The sequence below is a fragment of the Delphinapterus leucas genome, chromosome 7, assembly GCF_059928025.1.
Source record: "Delphinapterus leucas isolate spDelLeu-1000000601 "Yukka" chromosome 7, BTC_Dleu_Yukka2, whole genome shotgun sequence".
NCBI classification, from domain to species: Eukaryota; Metazoa; Chordata; class Mammalia; order Artiodactyla; family Monodontidae; genus Delphinapterus; species Delphinapterus leucas.
Window position 1 is genome coordinate 88,727,853 of NC_143135.1, and position 21,200 is coordinate 88,749,052.

The 21,200-nt window shown below is 36.7% G+C and overlaps 1 protein-coding gene across 7 annotated transcripts in view; it reads left to right on the forward strand.

Annotated features, from left to right (window-relative positions):
* Nucleotides 1-21,200, forward strand: part of SIK2 (salt inducible kinase 2) — a 129,022-nt gene that overhangs the window by 70,758 nt on the left and 37,064 nt on the right. For all 7 annotated transcript variants that reach the window (XR_016393927.1, XM_089915527.1, XM_089915526.1 and 4 more), the window contains exon 4: nucleotides 12,792-12,953. Coding sequence is in view for 6 of the 7 variants with exons in the window: in XM_089915527.1 (XP_089771653.1) it covers nucleotides 12,792-12,953 (162 nt within the window). In the remaining variant the exon portion in view is untranslated. The remainder of the gene's footprint in view (nucleotides 1-12,791; nucleotides 12,954-21,200) is intronic.

A 21,200-nucleotide genomic window follows, 5' to 3' on the forward strand; every position in this document is an offset into this window, starting at 1 on the left:
AAAAGTAGAGTCACAGAAGTTGATTGTAAATAATCTTTAAAGTCTGTAACTAAAAATTCATCTTCTCAGAAGACTGTGGTTTGTTTCAGTAGTTCCACATAGCTTGAAGAACTGATTCAGAGTCTAACAGATGCGAACAGTCTAATGTAGGGAAATTGCTGAAAGCACAATTAAATTGCCAGAGTATATACCACAAGCAACAATTTCCTTTAATTTTTGACAAACACCCAATTTGAAATGATTATATACTTACAAAAACAAACAGAAAAAAGCAAAATGTTTTAAAATCTATAGTTTCATATTCATAAATGTATCTCAAGGTTAAAAGTTTAATTTAATAGTATAAGTAATATTATAATCTAATATTTAAAATTAGGATAACCCATGTTATCCTAATTCAATATGGATCATACACCTAATCCATTTTCTATTAGTGTTTACAGTGTAAGGTGGTACATATATTAATGTGCTAAAAACTGTTTTTCAGGTTTTTATTTAATGGACCTTCCATTCTTAATTATATTTTTTCCAAGAGTAGTTGGTTAGAACCAGCACAGGCTAAATTGACAAAGACTAGAGTCTTGATCTACAGTGAGATAGTTTTATTTTATAGTAATATTTTGTACTGATTAGAGGAAAGAAATGTTAGAGAAAAAGATGAATAGAGATTTGAATTTTGGGATGGAAAATTATGGATCTTCAAAGTATTTTGAAGAGAACAAATGAACCAATTTTGATTACCTTACTGGAGCTTCAGGATTCATAATGGTCACATTCCTGAAAACACGATCTCTCTTCAACTTTAGTAATTAGAAATGTGAAATCTTTGTAAATTTGTGGGTTAGGAACCTCTGACTGGGATTTAATTATCTGAGGTGGGGTGGTTTTTAAGGCTATTTAAGCATAAAATATTAAATTGGCATCAGCCTTTTTACTTTACTCCCAGATTAGATTGATGAAATTACAAATTAAATCTTTTTAACGTAACATTAAATATTTAGTTGCATAAAGTATTAATCTTTTGGACTGTTACTCAGCTCCAGCTTGAAGGGATGCTAATAATTTCTGGCCGAAGAGCATTAAGCTTAAAGGTAGTCATTCAAAGATTCTGACATTCCTGAAATTTGATAAGAGTCAGCTGGCTGGGAAAACTGCTCCTTATCCCTGGGGAAAGATAAGGGATGCCACGTGGTGGTGGTGGTGGTGATAATGATGATGATGATGTTGATGTCGATATTGAGAGCAACTAAGATTTACTGAGCATTTATTATGTCACGCACTGTGCTCTGAAATCTAGACTTACAATCTATAAAAGCAATATGAAAACATTGATTAATTATACCATTTAAATCTTGAAACCTACTTATTGGGGCTTCAGCTATACTTAATTCAGGGGTTGGTAGAAGATGACTCTTGAATTTTTGAGGTTGAGTGACTGTAAGATGATAGTTATAGTGACTTAGAAGGTGGTAATAAAGTTTATAAAAAGAAGGATGAGCTCAGTCTTGATAGCACTGCAGTAGCAGAAAGAAAAATCTGTTTAAATACACAATAGAGTAGCTGCTGAAAGGTCAAATGTGCTTGGCAGATCTGGAGGTTATTTTTATAAAATTTCTAATCAGGGAATGAAATTCTCCAAGGAAGAATTTCCTAACCTTGATTAAACTTAAGATTTTATAGACCCCCTTGAAATTGCACATAAAATTTTATGTGTGTGTTTGTATGTAAGTATAATTTTCATTAGATTCTCAATAGAGTCTGTGACTAGAAAGTTCTAGGCCAGATGTTAAGACATATTTTGACTGGAGTGACTGAAGAGGTATCCCTGAGACAGGCAATGAATGAGAAGAGTATGAAAGAAAACTAAAATCATCCAGCTAAGAATAAAGCAGATCAAAGATTACCCACAGGAAGGTGAGAGTTAATTCTAAGAGGGAAGGAGTATAGAAAAAGAAAAGCAAAAAGCCAGAACTATACTATGATAGTTTTATGTGGTTAGAAGAGAAAGAAGAGCCAGTTAGTGAAAGAGATGGAGGAAAACCAGACAGACACGGAATCGAACAGGGAGAGATGTTTATTTTGGAAACCACTTAAGTATAAAATATAATTGAAAGGTCATAAAAGATGAGAACTGAGGAAAGGTAATTGGCTTTAGCCTAGGGAAGTTGCCAGGAACTTTAAAGCAATGTTGGTGGAGTGTGAAACATATCATAAGGGGCTAACGGGTAGACAGTAGTTAGAAAAGGAAGGTAGCCTGAGTCAACCCCTGAAAATATAGTAACAACAACAATAGTAATAATCATAGTTGAAATAATAGCAGCTAATGTTTTGAGCACTTATGTGTGTCAAGGCACCATGAAAAGGTTTCTTTCTTTTTTAATTGCTTTTTTTTTCATTTAATCTTTACGTGAGGTGGATTCTATTATTATTCCCATTTTTGGATTACCAAATGAAGGTTTTGGGAGGTTAAGTAATTTGCTTAAGTTCACATAGTTAGCAAGTTCATAAAGACAGAATTTGAACCCAGGCAGCCTGACTCCTGAGCCTTCAATCTTAGCACCGTACTATTAAATACTAAAAGTATCTGCAGTGCTGTAAAAGGAATGTGGAAGATTTCTATATAATGCTACGAAGTGGAGAAAAGAAGGGATAAACGTTGTGTGAGATATATGTACATATTTTCACATATAAAATGAAACACAGAAAGGGTAAACCAAACACTAATAAAAACAGTTACCTATAGGCAGAGGAAGGAAACAGGGATGGAAGCAAGTCTTCTCAGACTCTATCTTATTACATTGTTTGTTTGTTATTTATTTTTGGCTGTATTGGGTCTTCGTTGCTGCGCACGGGCTTTCTCTAGTTGCAGTGAGCGGGGGGCTACTCTTCCTTGCAGTGTGCGGACTTCTCATTGCAGTGGCTTCTCTTGTTGTGGAGCATGAGCTCTAAGTGCGCGGGCATCACTAGTTGTTGCACACAGACTCAGTAGTTGTGGCATGCAGGCTCAGTAGTTGTGGCTCACGGGCTTAGTTGCTCCGCGGCATGTAGGATCTTCCCGGGCCAGGACTTGAACCCGTGTCCCCTGCATTGGCAGGCAGATTCTTAACCAGTGTGCCATCAGGGAATTCCCTTATTACATAGTTTTAACTTCAGCATCATATTAAACAACAGGTAAGTATTTTACATGATCAAAAAATAAGGTTAAATCAAACAGGAGAAAGAAAAATAACCCCTAATATTTGTAAACAAACACATAAATATACTATCTTTATATCATGTTAGCAACACAACACACAGAACTAGCTTTTAAGTAACTTTAAAAGGTAGTATTTAGATAAAACAGTATATTCTTAGGACAATATAATCTCAAGATAAAAAGAGCTGCAAAGAAATGTTAGCTTTTCAACTTCATCAGTAATTTTCTTGTTAGTAGTAGTATTAGTATAGCTATTTTGAAACTATTTCATGTATTGTAGGATAAAGCAAGTAATTTATGTTAATGTTAAGAACCAGGATCTTTTATGTAAGAGAACAAGAAATACAAATATAAAAATCAAAGAAAAGTAATTCCTATAATGCCAAATTTGAAAGGGAATGAATTCATTTATTTTTTTTTTCCTCACTTATTTCCTAGTCTGTCCCTGAAAAGGCTTAGAAACAGTACCAACCCAGTAGTAGAAAGTGCGTTGAGCACCCAGATACCATTCCCCAGTAAAAACAACCAAGGCTTCTTGAAAAAAATTACTGATTCCTGGTTGGGGGCAGGAAGTATTCAAGATAAGCATCAGACATTTTTATTATGCCAGAAGGCAACAAAGGCATTATTTCTGTGGTCATGTTTCAAAAAAAAAAAACAGTATAAAGGGGTTCCCAGTGGTCAAAGATGGGAAAATTTGAGCATCAAAACGAGCGATGACTGTAGTTGATTGAAATAGTAGAACATATAAAAATCCATGCAGTCATTATGATACTTTAGAGAATCACAAGAGAGAGAGAAAAAAAAGCAAGCTAAAAAATAAACACAAATCTTACTAGTTATCATTGGAAGTAGCTAGTGTGCCATCCTCTTACTCTGAAAATTGTTACTTAATGAGGAAGAATTAAGCATTCATACTTCTTGACCTGTTTTAGTTGTATTTCAGGATAACTAAATAGCCCTTACTGACAGCAGAAGAATTTCATCTAATAAATGTAGCAGGAATAAAACAAAATTAGAAACTCACAATTTCGTAACCCCAATGAAGTAATTGATTAAGGTACCAATAAATATTAATATTAGTGCTGTGGTCCCAGTGTGGCCCCTGTTCCAATATCTTAAGCTTCCCCTGTGCACCTCTTAAAAATATATGAATTTCTGGGCCCTTTCCAACACCTACTTTATCAGGAACTCTGAAGGTAGGTCCCAGTAATTTGTTATAATAAACCCACTAAGGGTTCTGATGTACACTGGAGCTTGAGGGCCATATTATGAGGAAAAGTGACGAGAATCTTTAATTGAAGGATCAAGGTATTACCACTCCCCCACCCCCGAACTCACTGATCAATCTTAGCATTCCTAAAAGCAGGAGAACCACATTATATTTATCCAAGTAGATGGGCCTATGACATATTCTCGCCACCCTCCAAAAAAAATTAAACCTGAATCTATTCTATACTTTATACTTGAATTCCAAATTATAGGAAATACGGAAGATAGAAGAATATGTTAAATAATATCATGAGGAAGCAAAGGACAAATCCAGAAATTCTATAGGACAGCTGACCCAGTTTCTTTAAGAAGTCAGTAGCATGGGAAAAAAAAAAGGAAGGTGGGGGTGTCAGTGGGGGGCTGTTCCAGAATAAAAGGATTGCAAAGACAAAATAAGCAAATACAAAATATACATCTTATTTGGATCCTGATTCAAATAAACCAGCTGGGGAGATTTGAATTCAAACTGCATATTAGACGGTATTAAAAGAGTTGTTCATTTTGTTAGGTGTGATAATGGTACTGTGGTTGTGTAAGAAAATGCCATTTATTTTAGAGATACGTAAAAAGTATTTAGGGTGAAACAAAATGATTTGCCTTAGGTTACTACAACAAAAAAGAAGAAGGAAGGAAAGGAGAGAGGCAAGAAGGAAGAAAAGAAAGGAAAAAAGGATAAATGAAGCAAGTATGGCAAAATGTTGATAACTTTTAAATCTGGAGGATTCATTATATTATTGGGTTGGCCAAAAGGTTCATTTGGTTTTTTCCGTAAGATGGCTTTGGAAGCACTTAGTTGTCCTTAACTTCATTCAAAACAATTTTGTTAGATTGTATGTGACAGTTGTCACATCAGCATGCATTTTAAAAAGACTTATCAAAATTGGCGAATTTTTGTGTAGCCATTTTAATATTAAAGATGGAAGGAAAACAACATTTTCAGCATATGCTTTATTATTTCAAGAAAGGTAAAAATGCAACCGAAATGCAAAAAAGATTTGTGCAGTGTACAGAGGAGGTGCTGTGACTGATCGAACGTGTCAAAAGTGGTTTGCGAAATCTCGTGCTAGAGATTTCTCACTGGACGATGCTCCACAGTCAGGTAGACCAGTTGAAGTTGATAGTGATCAAATTGAGACATTAATTGGGAACAATCAATATTGTACCACGCGGGAGATAGCTGACGTACTCAAAAGATCCAAATCAAGCTCTAAAAATCATTTGCACCAGCTTGGTTATGTTAATCACTTTGATATTTGGGTTCCACATAAGTTAAGCGAAAAAACCTTCTGGACCGTATATCCGCATGCAATTCTCTACTTAAACGTAATGAAAACGTTCCTTTTTTAAAACAAATTGTGACAGGCTATGAAAAGTGGACACTACAATAATGTGAAACGGGGGGCTTCCCTGGTGGCGCAGTGGTTGAGAGTCCGCCTGCCGATGCAGGGGACACGAGTTCGTGCCCCTGTCCGGGAAGATCCCACGTGCAGCGGAGCGGCTGGGCCCGTGAGCCATGGCCGCTGAGCCTGCGCGTCCGGAGCCTGTGCTCCGCAACGGGAGAGGCCACAGCAGTGAGAGGCCCGCGTACCACAAAAAAAAATAATAATTAAAAAAAAATAATAATGTGAAATGGAAGAGATCATGGGGTAAACGAAATGAACCACCACCAACCATACCAAAGGCCAGTCTTCGTCCAAAGAAGGTGATATGTATATGGTGGGATTGGAAGGGAGTCCTCTATTATGAGCTCCTTCCGGAAAACCAAATGATTAATTCCAACAAGTACTGCTCCCAATTAGACCAACCGAAGGCAGCACTCAACGAAAAGCGTCTGGAATTAGTCAACAGAAAATGCATAATCTTCCATCAGGATAATGCAAGACCACGTGTTTCTTTGATGACCAGGCAAAAACTTACAGCTTGGCTGGGAAGTTCTGATTCACCCACCATATTCACCAGACGTTGCACCTTGGATTTCCATTTATTTAGGTCTTTACAAAATTCTCTTAATGGAAAAAATTTCAATTCCCTGGAAGACTGTAAAAGGCACCAGGAACAGTTCTTTGCTCAAAGAGGTAAAAAGTTTAGGGAAGATGGAATTATGAACTTGTCTGAAAAACGGCAGAAGGTAGTAGAACAGAAGGGTGAATACATTGTTCAATAAACTTCTTGGTGAAAATGAAAAATGTGTCTTTTATTTTTACTTAAAAACCCAAGGCACTTTTTGGCCAACCCAATATTTTCTCTACTTTCATGTATGTTTGAAACTTCTATAATAAAAAATTTTAAATTTAAAATGCAGAAATACTTATTAGGATATATTTATTCCTGTGCTAGCCTTTATCACAGTTTATTGTAATTGCCTATTTACTTGTCTATCCCAGTATTTCTCAAATTATCAGTATTTCTCAAATTATCAGTATTGAAACACCAATTTTTTTGATTGGCCTGTCTGTCACAGACCATGGTTTTTGTAAAAATACAATAAAAATCAGTTACCATAAGAGCAAAATTGGGGGGTGGGGGAGGGCATACAAAATATAGCCTTAAAGAGTTTTGTTATTAAAACCAACAAACATAAAATTACATTTCACTTAACAATCAGAACAAATGTAAACATAGGAAAGAAGAATTTTTTAAACTGTATCCAGTCATCAAAAATACACACGTAGGCAATTAGTATAGAGAATTGCTATTACACTCATAAGTTTGTTTTTTTTTAACATCTTTATTGGAGTATAATTGCTTTACAGTGGTGTGTTAGTTTCTGCTGTATAACAGAGTGAATCAGCTTTACATATACATTTATCCCCATTTCTCCTCCCTCTTGCATCTCCCTCCCACCCTCCCTATACCACCCCTCTAGGTGGACACAAAGCACCGAGCTGATCTCCCTGTGCCACGCAGCTGCTTCCCACTAGCTATCTGTTTTACATTTGGTAGTGTATATATGTCCATTGCCACTCTCTCACTTCGTCCCAGCTTACCCTTCCGCCGCCCCATGTCCTCAAGTCCATTCTCTACATCTGTGTCTTTATTCCTGTCCTGCCCCAAGGTTCTTCAGAACTTTTTTTTTTCTTTAGATTCCATATATATGTGTTAGCGTACAGTATTTGTTTTTCTCTTTCTGACTTACTTCACTCTGTATGACAGTCTCTAGGTCCATCCACCTCACTGCAAATAACTCAGTTTCATTTCTTTTTATGGCTGAGTAATATTCCATTGTACATATGTGCCACATCTTCTTTATCCAGTCATCTGTCGATGGGCATTTAGGTTGCTTCCATGACCTGGCTATTGTAAATAGTGCTGCAGTGAACATTGTGGTACATGACTCTTTTTGAATTATGGTTTTCTCAGGGTGTATGCCCAGTAGTGGGATTGCTGGGTCATATGGTAGTTCTATTTTTAGTTTTTTAAGGAACCTCCATACTGTTCTCCATAGTGGCTGTATCAGTTTACATTCTCACCAACAGTACAAGAGGGTTCCCTTTTCTCCACACCCTCTCCAGCATTTATTGTTTGTAGATTTTTTTGATGATGGCTCTTCTGACCGATGTGAGGTGATACCTTGTAGTTTTGATTTGCATTTCTCTAATGACTAGTGATGTTGAACATCCTTTATGTGTTTGTTGGCAATCTGTATATCTTCTTTGGAGAAATGTCTGTCTAGGTCTTCTGCCCATTTTTCAATTGGGTTGTTTGTTTTTTTGATATTGAGCTGCATGAGCTGCTTGTAAATTTTGGAGATTAATCCTTTGTCAGTTGCTTCATTTGCAAATACTTTCTCCCATTCTGAGGGTTGTCTTTTCGTCTTGTTTATGGTTTCCTTTGCTGTGCAAAAGCTTTGACGTTTCATTAGGTCCCATTTGTTTATTTTTGTTTTTATTTCCATTTCTGTAAGAGGAGGTGGGTCAGAAAGGATCTTGCTGTGATTTATGTCATGGAGTGTTCTGCCTATGTTTTCCTCTTAAGAGTTTTTATAGTGTCTGGCCTTACATTTAGGTCTTTAATCCATTTTGAGTTTATTTTTGTGTATGGTGTTAGGAAGTGTTCTAATTTCATTCTTTTACGTGTAGCTGTCCAGTTTTCCCAGCACCACTTATTGAAGAGGCTGTCTTTTCTCCACTGTATATTCTTGCCTCCTTTATCAAAGATAAGGTGACCATATGTGCGTGGGTTTCTCTCTGGGCATTCTGTCCTGTTCCATTGATCTATATTTCTGTTTTTGTGCCAGTACCATATTGTCTTGATTACTGTAGCTTTGTAATATCATCAGAAGTCTGGGAGCCTGATTCCTGCAGCTCCGTTTTTCTTTCTCAAGATCTTTGGCTATTCGGGGTCTTTTGTGTTTCCATACAAATTGTGAAATTTTTTGTTCTAGTTCTGTAAAAAATGTCATTGGTAGTTTGATAGGGATTGCATCGAATCTGTAGATTGGTTTGGGTAGTATAGTCATTTTCACAATGTTGATTCTTCCAATCCAAGAACATGGTCTATCTCTCCATCTGTTTGTATCATCTTTAATTTCTTTCATCAGTGTCTTATAGTTTTCTGCATACAAGTCTTTTGTCTCCTTAGGTAGGTTTATTCCTAGGTATTTTATTCTTTTTGTTGCAATGGTAAATGGAAGTGTTTCCTTAATTTCTCTTTCAGATTTTTCATCATTAGTGTATAGGAATGCAAGAGATTTCTGTGCATGAATTTTGTATCCTGCAACTTTACCAAATTCATTGATTAGCTCTAGTAGTTTTCTGGTAGCATCTTTCAGATTCTCTATGTATAGTATATAAGTTTTTTCTGTTACCATAATTAAGTAGTTTTTTAATGTGAAATGTGTGCTTTTTGCATGTTCTCTTTAGACCTTGTGCATTAATTTGAGCTTGGATTGATAACAGTGCCCCTCATGGGGATGATATACTAAACCTAAACTGATGTAATTTGCAGCCACAGGTTTTTGCCTCAGTTACTTTCTCATCTCTCAGCAAATAGTATAGTTTTGGAGGATGTTTACACTGCAGAAATCATAAAGAGTGGGGAAGAAGATCATAGATATGCTTAAATACTTGCTGAAATTTTCACTTAAGAAGTGAAAATACCATCTCTTTAAATAGTTGGTCTCTTAATCTCTGGAACATGGATGTTGTCATTTTTCTCACCGTGTGTTACAGGCTTATTGACATGTGATGACTGTAGCTTCAAACGGTAATTTTAGGTTCAGATATACCACACCTTTGTTTTTCAGACAGTCCCCTTCCTGCCAGGCTTCAAAGCTTTTTCACCCCCTTGGCTGTAGCGGTTCCAGTTTGGACTGATCGCTTCAAAAAACAATTACTGCAGATTCTGCTGTGCTTCCCAAGACTCATTTTGTAGGCAATAGTTCAGGTTATTTTTCCACATGTATTAACTTGTACTTGTTCACATTGGATCTGTTAGGTTTCTCTGTGTTGTCGAAATCTCAAAAATCTTTCCCATTGACCCATTGATGCAGAATTTTCAACAGGAAGAAATTTTGTCTATTTGGAGAAGTCAATCATTTGTGAAAAAATTGTCTCATTTAGTGATAGATACAGTTTAATTAGCATTTGTGTGGAATCTTAGGAAAGATATTACTAACTAGCCAAAAGATAATCCCTTACAGAAAACGTATTGCATTCCCCTTGGGAATTTCTGTTTGCCCAAGGATCCAATCCTTTATTAGATTTTCCCAGCTCATCCAGTATAGAAATGAGGCTCTGGTTTACTCTTTTGAATAGAAAGCACACTGTTCACTTGCCAGTTTACTTAGATATAGTCGCTCTGTTAACAGTTCGGACATTTTGGCCAAAAAGTCTACATATTAGTTCTTAAGTGATCCTTTTTTCCCCTTCACAAGTATGAATGGCTACTGTGTGTGCTCTGTAAAGGCAAAGGGGAGTTGTGACGAGCTGATCATCTTGGTTTGTGATACTAGCAGATATAGAAAAATATACAAAATGTTCACTTACATTTAAAGCCTATAACATGTAGAGTATAGCACTCCTACTCCACACTTTTATAATACTGTTTTTGGAGCGTTTCATGATACCATCCATATTAAGACACTAGTCAGACAAGTATTTAGTAAGTGCTTCACCTGTGCTGTTTTGTGCGTAGTGCTAAGCAGTGTGGGGAGTGCAGAAGAGAATGACATGGCCCCTATCCTCATGAAGCTTAAATGATGGTATCTTTTATTTTCTTATACACAGAGTGTTAGAATTAGGGCTGTTTGTGTCTGCATGTGCACCCAGATGTGCACGCACATTGAGATATTATGATATATATACAGATAATTAAAGTGTGAGGCAGTGTGTTATAAGTGATAAGGAGTTCAGAGGAAAGAGATTATTACTACCTGAGTGATGAGGGACTGTTTTAGGGCAAGGTGGCATTTGAGCAGGGTTTTGGAAGGATAGTTAGGATTTCTGTAGGAGTCTAGTAAAGAAGCCTGTTACAGTTTTAAAACAGTTTTTTTCAAAGGTTCTAGTTCCAGATCAGCCATTCACTTACCAGTTGTCTGAATTCAGCCAGATTACTTAATGACTCTGATCTTCAGTTTCCTCATCTACAAAATGGGAATTAGAGTAGTAGTTATCATAGAGGGCTTTTAGGAAGATTAAGTGAGATACTGTGACATGAACATGCTTTATAAACTGTAAGGTACTGTACAAATGTTAGTAAATTTTATAATAAATATTGAGGATGGCATGAGCCAAGGCATGGAATTTAAAAACTAGTAAAACCAAAGCCTAGAGCAGAAAATATGTGAAGGTGACTATAAATATTCATTCATTCATACAGTTCCTAACTTCGTAAAATAATCTTAAATAGGAAAGCGTTTCAAGGTTTATGTTGACCCCCTTTCCCTCAAAAGACCATTTCAGAGGGCTTTTAGATCTTCAGGTAAAACTTGAATAAATTGTAATGTTTTTAGTTTTATTGAATTCATACAGAATTAATTTTCGAATAAACTGCTTTAATAGATATTATAACATAGCACAAAAATAGCTAAGGTATCTTGCACAGTATATTTGTTTAAAGAACATGGCTTTGAGAACAAGTCTGCATGTTTTGGGGTATATCAGAATTGCTCCACTGATTAGGAGAACAGGGTGAGAATTATTTAAGTTACTTTCAGGGACCATTGTATCTCCTTTTACAGGTGGTTTGTACAATAACTTCATGAATGGTTGTTTAAAGGAAAGATATCCCTCGTCTGATGAGATGTCAGAATTTATTCATGTTCTTTGTTTTAAATAAATTTTATTTTTAAAATGTGGTTAGGAAAAATATTCAATAAATTTTTCAACAAAAAACAGAGAGAGCGTTTGGGCTTTAAAAGACATTTTTTTAAATTGAAGTATAGTTGATTTATAATATGATTAGTTTCAGGTTTACAACATATTGATTCAGTATTTTTACAGATTTACCCCTTTTAAAGTTATTACAAAATATTGACTATATTTCCCTGTGCTGTACAATATATCCTGGTTGCTTGTTTATTTTATACATGATAGTTTGTATCTCTTAACCTAAAAAAGCATTTTGAATTGTACTGTGGATATTATGCCAGTTGCTATTGTCTGGTCTTGGGCTCTCTCCACGTATCTGGGCTCCAGTGAAAATATGATTAGAATTACTTTTCTCAGGGCAAGGAACTTGGAAAACAGCGTTTTACTTGAACACTAACTCTCATTATTAAAAGAACTTTTTTTGTTGTTTGTTTACTGTATGATATCACTTATATGTGGAATCTAAAAAATACAAGAAACTAGTGAATATAACAAAAAAGAAGCAGACTCAGATATAGGGAACAAAGTAGTGATTACCAGTGGGGAGAGGGAAGGAGGGAGGGGCAATATAGGGGTAACGGGATTAAGAGATACAGACTATTAGGTATAAAACAATCTACCAGGATATATTGTACAACACGGGGAATATAGCCTATATTTTATAGGCTAACTATAAATGGAGTATAACCTTTAGAAATTGTGGATTACTATATTGTACACCTGTAACTTACATGATATTGTACGTCTACTATACGTCAATTAAAAAAAAAAAAAGACCAACCCTCTCATTTTATGATTGAGGAAGTTGAGGCACAGAGAGGAAAAGTCACTTAGCCAAGACCTTGAACTTGAGTCTCTGTGTGCTGTATTTCCCTTCATTCATTGTTTTATTGTTATTAACTAATTTTGAGATTCTAAAAAGAACTTTTTGAGGGAAAAAAAAGAATCCTGAATACTAATAGTGGGGTTTTTTGGTGCGTGTGAATAATTCTCAATTCTTTCTTCTTTTACAGACTACCTTGCTAATCACGGCCGGTTAAATGAGTCTGAGGCGAGGCGCAAATTCTGGCAAATCCTGTCTGCTGTTGATTACTGTCACGGTCGGAAGATTGTGCACCGTGACCTCAAGGCTGAAAATCTTCTGCTGGATAACAACATGAATATCAAAATAGCAGGTAACTGGGACACAGCTGGCTCTACCGTGATCAGATATGAGCCATGGCACTCAGGGTGCAGAAACAGACCTTCAGGCAGAGATTCAGGAGCCTCCACCCATGACATCAAGCTCTCTCAGAATGTATTTTATTCATTTCCTTAGTCCTATGTGTAATAATGAAAAGTAAGGGAAATAAGTTCCTTATCAACGCACACTGTGGCAGGACTACGACTGGGGTCTGATTTGTATCCTCAGTCTGATTTGTGTTCAGGCCCCTTTGTGGCACTCCACTGAGTGTGTGATGATTGGAGGGGCTGATAGGGCTGGAGGAGTAGCATAGGTTGCTGGTGCTCTACCCTGCTCTCTTAATTACGACTCGTGGCTGCAAAGAGATTGTAGACAGAAGAATGACAAAGGAGGTAACGGCAGTAGAATGAGAAGCACCTTGCCTTCTTCTGATACAATAGGGTTTTGATTTATAACATGGAGACTAAGGATTATTTTGCTAGTTTTCCTCCTACCCTTTTCACAATTCGCAAAATCTTTTATAAATATTTTATATTCCAAGTTTCCTTTTTCACATGGTCAGAACTCTCATTCAGTCAATAAATATTTATGTGTCAGGTACTGTGCTATGCTAGGTACTAAGGATACAAATCAAAAAGTCATTTCCTGTGATCTTAAAAGTCTGGTGCGGAAATAAGAATAATGAAAATACAATACAATAGTTGCCAAAAAATATATGTACAGAGTGCAATAGGAATATAGATGTAGGAACATCAGTCTATCTGAGAAGTCAGGAAGCTGCACAAAGAAGGAACTCTTTGAATTTAGGCTTGAGAGATGAGTTAGAAGCTTGCCAGGGAGATAAACAGAAGTAGGACAGGTGAACTGTGTAAATAACCACAGGTACAAGAGAGAGAAAGAGATTGAAATTGTAATGGTGGGGAACCATTGCTCAATATTAGTTAAATGTAAAATCTGTAGTTATGGGGGATTGATACAGGAAGAGCAGGTAGGCGAAGATCAGAATATGAAAGGTCTTGAAGGCCATGAAAAAGATTTTAGAGTTTATTCTGTAGGTAATAGGGAGCATAGCCTATTGGAAATTTTAAGGCGGGGATGGAGATGAAGTGGGACTGGGACAAGGTGATTAGATTTGCATGTTAGAAAGATGTCTCTGGCCACAGAGTGAAGATAGGTGGGAGATGGGGGTGAGACTGAAGACAGGAAGACTAATCAAGAGCCTAATGTAGTAGTCCAATTAAGAAAATGTGGGTGTGTGCTAGAGTACAGCAGTAGAGGTTGTAGGTGTGGGAAGGAGAGAGAGAGATTTATTCTGGTTAGGGTTTGGAAGAAAATAAGGGGCACAAAGCAAAAGCTTAGCAAAGTTGTAAGTGGTGGTGTTTTGTCTTAGGATATTAAAGAGGGACAGAGGCATCCACATGAGAGAAGCTGACCAAGAAGTGGCTGGCTAGCTAGGTTGGATACTCACTGGACTCACTAAGTTTAGGGAGAAAACAACTGCCTTAGTTTGCTGCACTGTGGTATAAAATATAAGTGAAAAGCCTCTGATTTGTACATTTAACTGGTTTATTTCTATGCCATTTATCATTCATTTTCAACTTGGGCATTTTAGAGAAGGCAAATAATTTTTACTTACTTTAACTTTTACTTACTTTAATTTTAATAATTAATTTTAAACACCAATGTCACATTTGTTTCAGGGAAGTAATGGATTTTTCATTCTGTAGTCTGTGATTTTTTTTTTTTCCTAATGGAATTGCCTGAATAAGAGTGTTTTTTAAGTTAATTTGCTACATTCCCATTATATATGAAGACTTATACTGATTTATCTTTTTCGCTTTAAAAATACAATATTAGTGTTTCTGTAATTTATAATGTATGTTCATTTCTCCCAGTTTTCCTTCTTCTTTTGGCCCTTCCATTGGTCTCATTCATTTCACTCCTTTTTGCAAACTTTCTGTAGTGCACTTCACTGTAATTTTCTGTTTACTTCTCCTTGAAAGCATCAGCTGCCCTAAAATTGTCCTTCTCAGAGCGGACTCTTGTTTTTTTGAAGTTCTTTACTCTGTAGAAAGAAGGGGAAACCCCTGCTTCACCTTTACATTCCTTTATTGCCAAAACAAAACTTTCACAAAAACAATACCTTAAAGGAGTTCTGGGAGTCATTTCAGGCAGAGAAAGAAAGGTTAGAGGTGGGAGTCATATGCTATAGGAATTACAGTGTCAAAATAGAACATCAGAAAACCTTGCAAACAAAATGTGCAGAATATTCCATTAAGGTTATAACCAAGTTTTGCCTGGCTGTAATAATGTCTTCTATAATTCTAGCCTATAGTATAGGTAGATAAACCCAGTATTTCTGTCATTATGTGAAATCTAATTATTTGTTTGTTTTTGCTATTTTTATTTTTGAATATCTGAAATTCAAGGCCTTCTAATTTTTATCTAGAAGACAGGTAAAATCTCAGAGACCTAAAGTTGTTCTCTCTGGTTAAGCTAGTATCACAGCTAACATTTATTGAGCCTTCATTATTTGCAGGTACTCTGTTTTCAGATGAAAAAACTGAAACACAAAGAGATTAAATAACTTCCTAAGGCAATTCAGATAATAGGTAGCAGACCTGGAATTCCAAGCCTAGATCTCTCTGACCACAGTATCTGGCTTCTTCCACCGCACCATGTTGTATTTTCTAAACATTGTTTGTCAGTTATTCCTCAGGGAGTACTCACTAACTGAATTTTGGGTTCCATCATTCTATATTTATACATTTAGTGTCCTTAATTCCATATCTCACAAGTAGATACACACACACACACATACATGTACACGGAGTATAGCTAAGTGTTCAAATTTCTTATTGCCCACATTTTTTTCGCTGTCATCCTCACCACCATTTACCCCAAATTTTAGCAAATGTTTATGAAGTATCTACTATGCTTCTGGGCTAAATCCTGGAGATTCAAATATTTCAAGACAAAAACAACAGCAATACAAAAACACTCAACTCTGCTCTTACCTTAAGGAGTTAATCCAGAACCAGACCTTTAAGTAAATATAACATAAAAAGATAACTGTCATACAGGCTATGAGGCTGGGAGGAAGACTAACTTGCCTGGAAGAATCAGGGAAATTATTAGCTAAGACTTGATTAAGAAGGAGACATTTGTGGTGGGATTGGGGGAGAGAAGGAGAAAGGAGAGTTTGTTGAGGGGGTGAGGTAGGGATGGCAGCTCCAGGCAAATGGATCAGCACATGCAAAGGCAGGCAGCCCAGAGAACTCAAAGTGTGTAGGGAAACTACAGACCAGGGATAGTGGAGCATAAGTGCCAGTGAGGAATGATAGGAAAAGAGCCTGGACAGGTAGGCAGAGCCAGATCATGGAGGATTCCACACGTCATCAGAAGTTTAGATGTGTTCCAGTGTTGCAAAAGAACTTCTCCAGGGTATTTATTTTTATCCATAGATTTTTATAACTTTTTTATGGCCCTGCTTCCCTTTAAAAATATCATCTTCTGATCTCTGAGGATTCTTCTTGAATTTTAAAGAAATCTAATACATGTAGGAAAGATGGGGCTCCATGGAAAAATTACAAAACCTCAGAATAAAATACAGAATTATTCTCTCAAATTATACTATCTCTGTTTATTCTGCTTATGAAGATCTCTTTAATTGCTAAATGGGCTGAATAAATGAACTGTTTTAACCATCTTGTAGAAGTTGAAGAGAAGTGCAAACCAGAACTAGATTTAAATTAAAACATTTGTCTCTGTTTATAAGACAGAAAATGGAATAGAAGTATCAGACGTGGTTCATTTTAATAAATACAGAAACTTGGTTTTGAAATCAGCTTCTTGTTTATGCTCCTCCAGCGGGTAAAAACTTCAGACACTGGTGGGCCATGAATTCATCCACACCTGTGTGTGCTCATTGCCTCAATTATGAGACCTACAGCCATCGCAAAATACGAGTGTTAGGATATTCAGAGTAAGAGGCAGAATGCAAAGAAATTTTGGCTTTCATTAGTTTTTTTTTATATATATAAATGTATTGATTTATTTTTGGCTGCATTGGGTCTTCGTTGCTGTGTGCAGGCTTTCTCTAGTTGCAGTGAAGCAGGGGCTGCTGTTTATTGCGGTGCGCGGGCTTCTCACTGTGGTAGCTTTTCTTGTTGCGGAGCACAGGCTCTAGGCGCGCGGGCTTCAGTAGTTGTGGCACACAGGCTTAGTTACTCTGCGGCATGTGGGATCTTCCCGGACCAAGGCTTGAACCCATGTCCCCTGCATTGGCAGGCGGATTCTTAACCACTGCACCACCAGGGAAGTCCCTTTCATTGGTTTTGATAATTGCAGTACTGTTTCCTCCACGCTATTTTGGCTATGACTATTTAGGCATTAACTTGAGAGTAAATAGATGAAGGACATTTAGTTTTACTCTTCAACTTTCCTAACCTGAAATGTTTATAATGAATACTTAGATAAGAATTAATATGTATGAATTACTCAGAGGAGGTTTTCAGAAAATATCACAATTCAAACAAGGCTTCTCATAAAGAATGTAGAGTTTGATATCAGACAGTACTGGTACAAATTCTGGCTGTGCCATTAGTAGCTGTGTGACCTTGGGCTGATTAATTAACCTCACTGAGCCTAGGTTTCCAAATCTGTTAAACAGAGATTAATCCATTTCTCGGGAACATTGTAGGGATTAGTGATAATGTTAGACACAGAGAGGTCATAGGTAAGATTATGGGCTTTAGAGCCAGGCTACCTGGATTTGAACCCTGGCACTGCACTTACTAGCTGCATGACCTTGGACACATTACCTAACCTCTCTGTCCTCAGTTTCCTTATCAGTTAAGAGGGAATGACAGAAGTTCATATCTCGTAGTGGTTATTAGTTAATATTTGCCAAGTTCTTAGAACAGTGCCTGGTACATAGTTAGTGCTAGCTAAGATTTTGTTAAATAAATTGGGGGCTTTTTGTTTTGTTTTTTAATATATTTATTTATCTATTTTGGCTGTGCTGGGTCTTAGTTTCGGCATGCAGACTTCTCAGTTGCAGCATGTGGACTTCTCAGTTGCGGGATGCAGACTCTTAGTTGCGACATGAGGGCTCCTTAGTTGTGGCATGTGAACTCTTAGTTGTGGCATACATGCGGGATCTAGTTCCCCGACCAGGGATCGAACCCAGGCCCCCTGCATTGGGAACACGGAGTCTTACCCACTGGACCACCAGGGAAGTCCCAAATAAATTGTTAATTAAGGTTCCTGGCACCATGTAAACACTCATAAAAGGTAGCTATTGTTTGTATTCAGTGTATAATTGATTCCGTGTGAAAACAAATTCTGAAAAGTTTGATAGCCATATAACCCCCCCCACCGTGTCTTTTTTTTTTAATTACCAAGGTTTAAAGCCTTATTAATACAAATCTCAGAGGTACAAGGAAAGTTTATCATTTATATTCTAAATTGTCTCTGCTTGATGTAAATTAATTTTTTTTTCCCTTGGAGGGACCTTCAGTGTAATTAGTAATGTGATATAAGCCTGATTAATCTGACCTGTGCATCACAAGTCACTTGTCTTTAGCCCAAGAGGAATGCTTCCTTTCTGAATTGACCTATGATCTCTGAGTAGCCCATCATCTCTCATGACTGCTTCTAACAACCTTCCTGCTTATTAGAAGACCTTGAGACAGGGTTTCTGTATATATAATTCTAGTTTTGTGCCCTGGAACGGAAAAAGGGTGGGAGAGGCTGAAGCAGGTTTTGTTAGTAAAATATTTATTAAAAGTCTTCCATTTGTTATCCTCCTGCCACTAGTATTATGTAAAATGTGCAAAGAGCTTTTGCATCAGCAAACACAATGAGACCTTGTCTTTATCCTTCAAACCTACTTAGCACTAGCCGCACATTAAGCCTGGAATATGGAAGACAGCTCAAACGGTTTTGTTTCCTTTTGTTTTGTGTTTCCCCTCTTCACCTCCCTCCGCCTCCCCCACTCCATTTTGGGCTGAGGAAGAGCGTTTACTTGCTTCTTAGCTCACTGAACTCTCTCATTGAACAAATAGATGTCTCACAGTGGTCAGCAGAATCACATTTCATCTCAACTGTGATGATTGTTCTTGTGTCCTCTTGTCAGGTAGGGAGGGAGTGACTGGTGTTTGGAAGTAAACTGTGCAGCTGGCCTCTTGCTGGTGGGCAACAAGGTATGCAGTGACGTCAGCGTTGGCTGATCGGTATTCAGTTTGTGCAGTGGGTCAGCTCCGTCTCCACACTCTACTACCTTTCATTTGTCCGCTTTCATTTCCTCATAATTGTCTTCTTCGTTCCTATTATAATAACTACAAAAGATGTGTAACTCTTCAGCAAGACTGGATATCTGAATTCTACTGGTAATTTTAGAAACAAGGATAAATTTAACCCTAAAACCATCTGCTTCTCTGTAGGAGGATTTTTAAAATTATAAATTAGACATTATAACACACTGCTGGAGATTAAAAATTGCCTTGGTTGTGTTGATTCCTAGAAATCATTTACTTTCTCTTAGCTTGAAGACTGGTTTTCAATGTTTTGGTTGCTTTTTTCCTTTTTAAAATAATGACTTAAATTGTTTACCTAACGACTTCTATTTAGTCTTTGTTATTTAAATATTAAATCTTGAAAGTATTTAGTAATTATAATTATTTTGCAACAATAAACAGCGACAAACTGTTTAACACCTGTATCTTTTTCACAACCTCCGTTTCATTCTTTATTTCCTGGCTACTGGAAGAGTGGTCTGGGGACCAGCATGAGCATCACTTGCGATGTCTGTTAGAAGTGCAGACTTCTCAAGCCCACCCCTCGGCCTACTGAATCAGAATCTGCATTTTAGCAGGTTCCCCAGATGATTTGTATGCATGCTAATGTTTGATCTATTTCACTCCGACAGTATTCACTAATGTGCTTTGTTCCCATCAGACAGTAATCAGCTTATTTACTCTGTGTAAGGAAGGCCCTGTTATTCCTAAAACGTTAGCCCTTTGCTAATGACGATTGGGCACTGATAATTTATGTGATTTAGTGACGACAGTAATAATAATTGATTTTTGTTATCAGGAAGATTCAGGTCAGTCACTTTCAAAATATAAAGCAGAAAACAATAATAGTAGTTCTAATACTGTTTTCAAATATATCCATGGTCTGTTACTAGTTAGATAAGAGGTAATTAGAAGACTCAGCTTTTAAGGCCAAGTTGATTTCCATGGGTCAGTCAACACTAATTAATGTGGTTAGAGACTCTACCCCAAACACTCTCTTCTATCAACATTTTAGGCCACACAGAAACCAGGTGAGAAAATATGGATATATCAGGAAATCTCAAAACTAACGTTAAAGTAAAAACTTGGAGTACATGCCTTAGCGTTGTAGGGATAGGAACATAAATCATCTTCACATGAAAAGGACAAGATGTGTCTATTTTAACACATTCTTAAAATCAATATAGATTTCTAAAATGAATGTAGGTGTATATTTGACATTTACTTTGCAAACATCTTAATTATTCCCATTCATTTATTAAGGATGCTTTTAACATAGCATTCAATATTGTAGAGATGAGAAAGCCCTCGCTTGTCGACTTCTGCTAGCAGAGGGATAAATTAGAAAATCTCTCATCTCTATATAATGTAAAGGATTTTTCCTGGGTTTATAACAGCCTTATCTCCAATTTTAAGTTGGATTAAACGTCTCTGACTATGAGGCCTTACAACAAAAAAAATAAAAACAACTTCTCTGACTAGTGACGTTCTTAGAACATCTGTGGTATAGTGAAAAAAAAAAAAAGAACACCTGGCTTGGAGTTCAAAGGCCCTGTATTTGAATACTGGCTAAGCTACTTGCAGCTGTAGATATTTGGGCAATTCAGTTAGCTACTTTCAGCTTCAGTTTCCCCCTTTGTAAGGTAAGGACATTCATACCTCACAGGGCTGTCATCATGATTAAATGAGATAATATATACAAAAATACCAAGTGTGTAATGCCTAGTCCAAAGTAGGCAAGACATAAATGGTTTTGGGATTTGATTATAACTCATACACCATGTTGAAGGACTAGTTGTCATTTTGTTTCAAAAACTTCTTATGATTTCATATCTTAAAATTGTGAAGCTAAGAGGTTCTTTGAGAAAGATTTGTCTTTTCCCTACTGTGCTCAAGAAATGTTGAAAATCTTGATTGATCTGACAAATTCAAGGTATGTT